This window comes from Colossoma macropomum, unplaced genomic scaffold, assembly GCF_904425465.1.
Source record: "Colossoma macropomum unplaced genomic scaffold, Colossoma_macropomum, whole genome shotgun sequence".
Lineage (NCBI taxonomy): Eukaryota > Metazoa > Chordata > Actinopteri > Characiformes > Serrasalmidae > Colossoma > Colossoma macropomum.
Genome location: NW_023494793.1, coordinates 38,108,367 through 38,116,907, shown reverse-complemented (window position 1 = coordinate 38,116,907; position 8,541 = coordinate 38,108,367). Strand labels below are relative to the sequence as shown.

Genomic DNA, 8,541 nt, shown 5'->3' with positions numbered 1-8,541 from the left:
AACCGCTCTCGCTCTCTGTATAACGCTCAATCTCTCTGTTCTTTTTCTAGCTCTTTTCTCGTTCTCTCTCTCTCTCTCTCTGCTCTTTCTTATTTCTCTCTGTCCTCTCTTTCTCTCATTTTAATTCAATTTTAATTCACATAGCCTTGTTGGCATGAACTGTAATGAACAACTGTTGTGAAAGCAAGGGATGGAAATAATGTTAAGGAAGAAAAGTAAGAATAAAGCATGATCTGTAGCACATCTTCACTTTTAATCATTTTCTCCTGGAATGATGGGATATAAGTTTTGATTGAACTGCAGTAATCCTCTCTGAGATCTGCATGAATAGAAAAGATGGTGTTGGCTTTGGATGGACAGCATTGATTACGTGTTTGTTCTTCTTTGGGCCTCCAGTGTTTCTCCGTTTTCTGTCTCTAAATTATGGTCACTAAGCCTGTATATTTCTAGGTGTTTCATTCTTTGGGATTTTTTTATTTTAATCAGATAATCTGCTAACGTGTGTTCTCTGTTAAGTGATCAATAGCATTTCAATTTATTAACTGAGGAGGAAATTTCATTGATGAATTATTGATTAGTTTTTGGTGTGTGTTGTTGATCATTGTGAGCTGTGTTGTTGAGAGGGTGAACTGGGCTGTGGTTTGAAGGTGATGGTTATCTTTGAGGGGTCTGAGGGGGGCTGTTTTTGGGTGTGTGGTGGTATGACCCTCTCTGTCTCCCTCTTTCCCCTGTCTCTCTTTATGTTTCTCTGTCCTCGTTCTAGTTCTCTTTTTCCTTTTTCTCTCTTTCTTTCCTTTCTGTCCTCTCTATCATCTCTCTCTCTCTTTGTTTTTTCTTTCTCCTTTCTTTTTCATGTCTTTCTCTCTCTTTTCTCTTTTCTCTCTTGCTCTGCCTCTTTCTGTCTTCTTTCTCACTCCTTCCATCTTTCTCATGCTCTCTCTCTCTCTCTGCTCTCTCTCTCTCTCTCTCTCTCTCTCTCTCCCTCTCCCACTCTCTCCCACTCTCACTGCCTTCCCTTTTCCCTTCCAGACTCTTTTCTTTCACCATTTCACTCCTCCCTCCGTTTGTGCTGCATTAAGTAACAGGAGGAATTATTATTCTGTATGATTCTGAATCAGACGAGACTCTCTGCACCATCACCACTGTGTGTAAAGATGAAACCCCTCCCTTCTAGTAGAAGACCGCCATGCTCCCTCCCTCCTTCCTCCTCTCCCTCTCCCTCCCTCTTTCCTCCTCTCCCTCTCTCCTTCGTCATCCCTCCGTATGTGCTCGTGCGCAGCTCCGTTGCCGTTGCTGTGGGCCTGCTGTTAATGTCGTTCATCACTGCCACCACTAACCCACAGAGAGGAGGAGGAGGAGGAGGACAGCATCTCTCCCTTCTTTTCATTTTTCCTTTTTTTTTTTCCTCTCGCTCCCTCGGTCGCCCATAATGCAGCTCTGCGCAATTGAATTTTGATGTGTTTTTTCTGATGTGATTTTTTTACCCTTCGCTTCCTGAGAGACAGACAGAGAGAGAGAGAGACTCACAGACGAGCAGCCAGCGGAAGAGAGAGGTGATTTTCATCATCCCATCCTCTCGTGCTCATATGCTCATTCTCATGACTGGCTTGTTTGTGTCTTTTCTCCCCAGTGAGCATCATCGTCCCTCTCATTCAGCTCTGAGTCTCTGGAACCTCCTCACTCATCTCCCCTGAGTTCAGTCACTGTGAGCGTGTTCATGTTTTGCTTCAGCCTGTTTGTGTCCTGCTTTTTCCACCAGCCAGAGCTCACGCTAATTAACCACGTTTTTATTACTATTTTAAAGGGCCCATTTTCTGAATTCTTGTATTTTATTCTTTTTCCATGTGTCCACAGGACATTTCTGTGTGTTCATGTACAAAAAAATCTTAATTCATTTTGTATGACTATTTTCCAACCTTCTCCCCTTAGAATGAAATAGGCTGTTTGTTCGTTTGTTACTGGGCTTTTAAGTCTGACCTCTGCTCTGATTGAGTGTCCTGTATTGTGCCCAGGGATGGATTACTGACCAGGCTTGTGGGGTCAGTGCCTGGGGGCCTCTAACCACGAGGCCTGAGGGTGCTCAAATACTTGGGACAGTGTCCTGCAAATTTGTGATGTAAAAGTTAGATGAACGAACAGCCGCTGATTATATACAAAGGACTAAATGGATGAAATAAATGAAATGTTTTCTCCTCTCAGTTTATAAAATATTGGGCCTCATTCTCCAATATCTTCCTAAGTTTTTTCTTAAATTCATTCTTGAGAAAGGTACTAAGACGAAGGCCACTTCAGATTCATGACGTGTTCTTAAACCATAGAACTGTTCACACCTTTGTGCTCTTGATTGTGTTTAGATTCTGTTCTAACCTAACATAATGCTTTATGTTTACAATTTACTACTGAAATCCAAAAATCTTAGATGCTCTTTGTATTGTTTTTATAAAAGTCTGAGATCCAGTTTCTAGCTCAGATTTGTGGAAATATGGGTCAACTTTCAGTAGAAGAAAAAATTGTGAGTTCAGCTTCTTCTATTATAAGGGTTTAAAATACATTACCCATCTATTAGACTGGAAAGAAGACAGTTACAGCTCTCATATGACCCCCACCTTTGGAATGAAGCTTCTAAAATATGAAAGTTATGAAGTAAAGAACATGACAAAGTGCGTTTTGGAACCACCGGTGGTCCCAAGGAGTTAAAGAGGTTAAGGCCACCCATAAGGTTATTCCAGTAAGACCAAGACTACTTCCCACTGAAACAATGAATCCACCCTTGAGGAAAGTGAAATACCCACCCAGTGTCAGTGACAAACAGGGTCTAAAGGCTGGATGAATGAATAAGGTTGGATGAAGTCCAATCATGTTTTAAAAAAGATACTACATATCTGTAAAAACTCAGAATATGTCATTAAATAACCATCAGAATGACTGACTAGAAATATAACACGGGTGAACCAGTTATCACAGTACAAGGATTTCGTGTTCTACAGGATATCACTGTTGGTGATGGCTTAGCAACACATTAGCAACTAACTGGAACAACATAGCAACAGCCGAGCAACACCTTAGCAACCAACTGGAATAAGATTGCAACAGCCTAGCAACATCTTAGCAACCACCTGGGATAACGTAACAATGGCTTAGCAACACTTTAGCAACTAACTGGAACAACACAGCAACAGCCGAGCAACACCTTAGCAACCAACTGGAATAAGATTGCAATGGCCAAGCAACATCTTAGCAACTGCCTGAGATACCATAGCAACCACCTTGGATACCATACCAATACCCCAGCAACCACATAGAAAAAAAACCATAGCAACACCCTAGCAACTACCTGAATCACTGAAACACTATAGCAACCGCTTAGTAACACCCTAGCAGCCACCTTGGAATCATAACCTCTTAAACCTCCTTTTAACAAGCAATATAACCTCTTTAATAACCCAGAAACTAAAAACCATGAAACCTATCAAACATCATTAGCTGGCTTTGTCAAACCAACTTAAAGTCTGTTCACAAACTTTCCTCTGCTAGCTTTTTTCGGATGTCTCTGAAGATTTTAGTCCAAACCGAACAGATTTTTCCAGTACATTTCAGTGTCCAGTATGGACACAGTACAGGCCTGCCAATCAAAACAGAGGACATTTACATATATCAGTCTTAAAGGCGCGGTAGCTAAAACAGCCTAACAGTCTGTTAAAACAGTCTGGTTTTAGTACATAAAACCACACAAACAACCAGAACACAGAGCTGAAGTATAAGAAAAATGTGGAACATCAGGAGTGAACACAGCTGTCCTTTTCTCTGTGCAGTGGTCATGCAGCCCCACGCGACAGAGGTGGCCCGCCTGTACCAGACGGAGTTCATTCGTAGTGCGCGGGCAGTGGGCGTCCTGTGGGCCGTGTGTACTCTCTGCTTCGCTGTCATTGAGGTGGTCATCCTCATCCAGCCTTCCTGGGTGGGCACGCGGGAGTTGCGCTTTCGTGGTGGGGGTGGGGGGACGCCCCCTCAGGCTGGTACTCTGGGCCTGTTTGAGGTATGTGTGGAGTCAGACTGGCCCGTGCCGGAGTGTAAGGGATCTTTGCGCACCCTGACCCCCCTGCCAGCTTTCCAGTCACCAGCCGTGCTGGTCTGCATGTCTCTGACCATGGTGTGGGCCAGCGTAGGCTGCCTGTGTCTGTTCCGCTTCTGCAACGCTGCCACTGTGTATAAAATCTGCGCCTGGCTGCAGCTGACCGCAGGTGAGAGTGACTTATCTGCTCCTCCAACATGAACTTGTCAGCTCATTTTCTGGAGTTATGAAATAACTAACATGCCTGAAGCTCCTCTAGTCTAACATCCTGTAAACATCCATCTCTACCTTTTGTTTCCTGTGAACCTCCCCATCTCCTCCCTGTTCCTTGTAGCCTTAAAAAAAAGCTGGTTCTTCAAGGGCTCTTTAGTAAAGGCTATGGTTACATACAAGACTGTGCAAAAGTCAGAGAACACCCTTCAATTAGTTCCCACACTGCAAAAAATGGTATCCTGTCAACTGAAATGATCTTAAATCTAGTCAATGTATCTAATAATTCCCATTTTGAGATGGCTGTGCAGTTATTATAAGATTATCTAGTTTATTTCCAGACTTTTTTAGGTCATTGTATTAAGTAAAATTATTTCACTATACTGGCAGATAATTCGCTGGTTTCAAGCACATTTCTTAAAACTAGAACAGTTATCTGCCACTATAGTGAGATAATTTTACTTGATAAAATTACTTAAAACAAGTAAAACGTGTGTAAAAATAAGTTAAATAATCTTAAATTATGCAAACAACAATCTCAACATGATCAATTTTTTGTCTATATTTATGATAGTTTTACTTGACAAGATACCATTTTCTGCAGTACAATCAAAACAGCCATTAAGTACACATTATTCATTTCTCACTGGCAGGAAAAAAGCAGAAAACATATTTTAACAGAAAAGTATGCAGAAACCTCAACAACAGTATTTAATGTGTCCACCCTTTGCCTTTATTACAGCTGCAGGGATATTTTTCACACCTCCGAAGTTCAGTCTTAGAAGTTGGTTGCCTTTTCCTGCTTCTCATCATCCAAATAATCCCACAGTCTTTTTGTCCTTTTCTTAGTGAGGCTTCTTTACAGCTACACATCCTTTCAGACCCATAGCGCTGAGTCGTCTTCTCACAGTGGAAGGATGGACAGAAACACCTGTGGATGTTTTCAGATCTGAAGCAGCTTGATTTTCTCCTCTCTCTCAAAGATGAACTCCAGTTTTGGAAACTGCTGCTTTTCACCTTAATTTCCTTTGGCTTTCCCTTTACTTAAGCAAGTGGTTTATCTAATATCTAGAGAAATATCTCCTGAAAAATGAATGACTTGTACTTACTTAAATTACTGAATGGGCTCTCTGATGACTTTTGCACATCACTGTATTTAAGTAAAACTTTCAGAAACATTTTGTCTTCATTCTGTATCCTATATTTCTATATCATGTATCCTATATTCTATATTATATATAGGTTTCTGCCTGGCACTCGCGTGTGTGTTGTTCCCGGACTCGTGGGAGTGTGCGGAGATGAGAGCGCTCTGTGGGGAGAGTGTGGCCAGTTTCTCTCCGGGGAACTGCACCGTCCACTGGGCCTATGTGCTGGCCATGTTGGGTGTGCTGGACGCTGCCATTCTCTCCACGCTTGCCTTTGTTCTTGGCAACCGGCAGGATGCACTGCTTCCAGACGATGCCAAGGATGGTGAGGGTAAACACAGTATTTATTCATTTTTACTTCAGTCTGTCAGCAAATAGAAACTGTGCTGAGTTAAAATAGAAATGCAGCACTTTTGGTTTTATAGTTATACACCAAGCTTGGATTTACACTCTTTGTCCATTTCATCAGCTCCATTTACTATATAGGAGCACTTTGTAGTTCTACAATTACAGACTGTAGTCCATCTGTTTCTCTGCATACTTTGTTAGCCCTCTTTCACCCTGTTCTTCAGTGGTCAGGACCCCCACAGGACCACCAAAGAGCAGGTATTTTTGGGTGGTGGATCAGTAACACTGCAGTGTTAGTGTGAGTTGGGCTAGTATGACACAGCAGTGCTTCTGGAGTTTTTAAACACTGTTTCCACTCACTGTCCACTCTATTAGACACTCCTACCTTGTCAGTCCACCTTGTAGATGTAAAGTCAGAGACGATAGCTCATCTGCTGCTGCACAGTTTGTGTTGGTCATCCTCTAATCCTTCATCAGTGGTCACAGGACGCTGCCCACAAGACGCTGTTGGCTGGATATTTTTGCTTGGTGGACTATTCTCAGTCCAGTAGTGACACTGAGTTGCTTAAAAACTCCAGCAGCACTGCTGTGTCTGATCCACTCAGACCATTGCAACACACACTAACACACCACCACCACATCAGTGTTACTGCAGTGCTGAGAATGATCCACCACCCAAATTATACCTGCTCTGTGGTGGTCCTGTTGGGGCCCTGACCACTGAAGAACAGGGTAAAAGGGGGCTAATAAAGTATGCAGAGAAACAGATGGACTACAGTCTGTAATTGTAGAACTACAAAGTGCACCTATATAGTAAGTGGAGCTGAGAAAATGGCCAAATAGTGTAGATACAAGGGAGGTGTACTTAAAGAAGTGGATGGTGAATGTATGTTATATGTAATGGTAAAAAAATTGTGTTGCTACACACACACACACACACACAACAGGCATTCTCAAATTGTGTCAAAAACTGAAAAACGACAAAAATGGAGATACGAAGTTTTCTTCCAACAGCAGCGATATGTATAGTCCCTACATTTAGTGCAGAAATGCTGCAGTAGTTAGTTTCTATATTTTTCTCTCTATATATATTTTACCTTCATTAATGACAGCTTCTTCTTCTCTTCCTCCTCAGTGACTGGGCTGTTATTGGAGGCATAAGTCACTGATGGAGCAAATGCATCAGGTATGATGGCTTTCAGTCGGTCTGCTCTTGATTTCAGTGTGGAGCAACAAAGTAAATGTATTATATGTATTTTAACCAAAGAGCCGCTGCTTTAACATCAGGAGGAAGCATCGTGTGATTTTCTTTTCTGAAATGCGAGATGATTAACTTTGATGTCTGTCTCCCTCTCCTCCCACTCCTTCCTCTCATTATTTTCAATTTCCTAACTTCTTTCCCTATCCCATTACGCCTGCCACCCCCCACTGCTTTAATCTTCCTCCATTATGCTCTTTTCATCCGTGGCTGATCTCTCTCTCTCTCTCTTTTGCTCCTTCTCTTGCTCTCTCAGATGGTTCCCTTCTCATCATACCCTCTCTTCCCTAAGAGAAAGAAAGATGATGTGAGAAGAGCTCGATTTGTCCTCTCCCTCAGCATGACATCACCCTGACTGCTCGGCTTACATAATCACTCTGCATAGAAACAGTCACCTGGCAACGGTCACCTGGCAACTGTATCCTCCAGCCTCAGAATCCTCCAGCTCTAGAGGGAGAGACATTATTCCCTCTCCGCAGTGGCCTCTGTCAGCGGAGACTGAGGGACTGAAGGTCGTTAGAATGTCCAGCCTCACTGGTTCTTCCTTGTGTACCCATCCAATGTCAATGATGCTTTTCATAACAGTAAAAATAACAAATTTTATGGTATATTGATCCACTGCACTGTTGTGTGTTAAGACTAGGGCTGTCACAATTATGTGATTGGACTCGATTACTTGATTAAAAAAAAATCTACTATGATTAGTTCATTTGTATGATGATATGCAGGTTATAAATTCTCTTGCTGGTCTCATAGTAAGAAACAAGAGTCTGATTGGCACACCCATTTATATCTATTTGGATTTTTCTTTTTAAATCTTATCTGTTTCCAATAGTTTTCTGGAATCTTTGAAGAGATGTGCATTTGAAAAGACTTGATTAATTATCAGAATAAATGGTAAATTACTTGAAAATTAATATAATCCATAGCGACAGCCCTGATCAAGACCATCAGAAGTATTTTGTCATCATTTGTTAGTCTGTTTGCTGTTTATTATATGTATTTCAGATTTTTGCATTGTCTTACAGTCAGTTCAGTCAGTGTGGTGCATGCTACAGTCTCCTAAACATATTACTCACAGTATTTTACTGATGAATGTAGAACATAAGCAATACTAACAGTAGATCTACTTAGTAATATGTTTCATAAATGCTGTTTTTTAGCAAATAGAGAGGGTCTGATCGTTTTATTCAAGGTGGAACTGTCACATGAAGGTGCTTTTGAGAAATTCTGAATAGCACTGAGTCAGATTTTTAGAAGCTGTATGTAGCATACACAGTGTGACGACTGAACTAAAATGAAAGAAATGCCAAATAACCCTGTTGTAATTCTGGAATGTTTTTATTTGGGAGGGTTTATATGTGTTTATAGTAAGTAATGGTTGGTTTATTATGCAGAAATTAGACAAAATTATGTATTTTTTCAGTGTAAAGTCAGCTAATGAGCAAATGCTAGCTTTAAAGACAGTGCCATTGTACTACAAAACCACACAAACAAGCCAGAAAAAA

The 8,541-nt window shown here is 41.4% G+C and overlaps 1 protein-coding gene across 2 annotated transcripts; it reads left to right on the top strand.

Annotated features, from left to right (window-relative positions):
• Positions 1 to 1,002: 1,002 nt before the first annotated feature.
• On the top strand, positions 1,003 to 7,835 carry lhfpl4b (LHFPL tetraspan subfamily member 4b). Of its 2 annotated transcripts, none has more exons than XM_036578079.1 (5): positions 1,003 to 1,553; positions 3,813 to 4,241; positions 5,525 to 5,752; positions 6,911 to 6,961; positions 7,290 to 7,835. In XM_036578079.1, exons 2-4 carry the CDS (start codon positions 3,818 to 3,820, stop codon positions 6,934 to 6,936), a joined length of 678 nt encoding a protein of 225 aa, XP_036433972.1. In that variant the 5' UTR covers positions 1,003 to 1,553; positions 3,813 to 3,817; the 3' UTR covers positions 6,937 to 6,961; positions 7,290 to 7,835. The 2 variants fall into 2 exon arrangements, with proteins under 2 accessions (XP_036433972.1, XP_036433971.1); XM_036578078.1 differs by having other exon boundaries at positions 5,525 to 5,758; positions 7,290 to 7,830.
• Positions 7,836 to 8,541: the final 706 nt, after the last annotated feature.

Coding starts and splice junctions, on each gene's coding strand:
- lhfpl4b (XM_036578078.1), top strand. CDS start 3,818: ATGCAGCCCCACGCGACAGAGGTGGCCCGCCTGTACCAGACGGAGTTC. Junction 4,242..5,524: donor CTGGCTGCAGCTGACCGCAG/GTGAGAGTGACT, acceptor TATTATATATAG/GTTTCTGCCTGGCACTCGCG. Junction 5,759..6,910: donor CGATGCCAAGGATGGTGAGG/GTAAACACAGTA, acceptor CTTCCTCCTCAG/TGACTGGGCTGTTATTGGAG.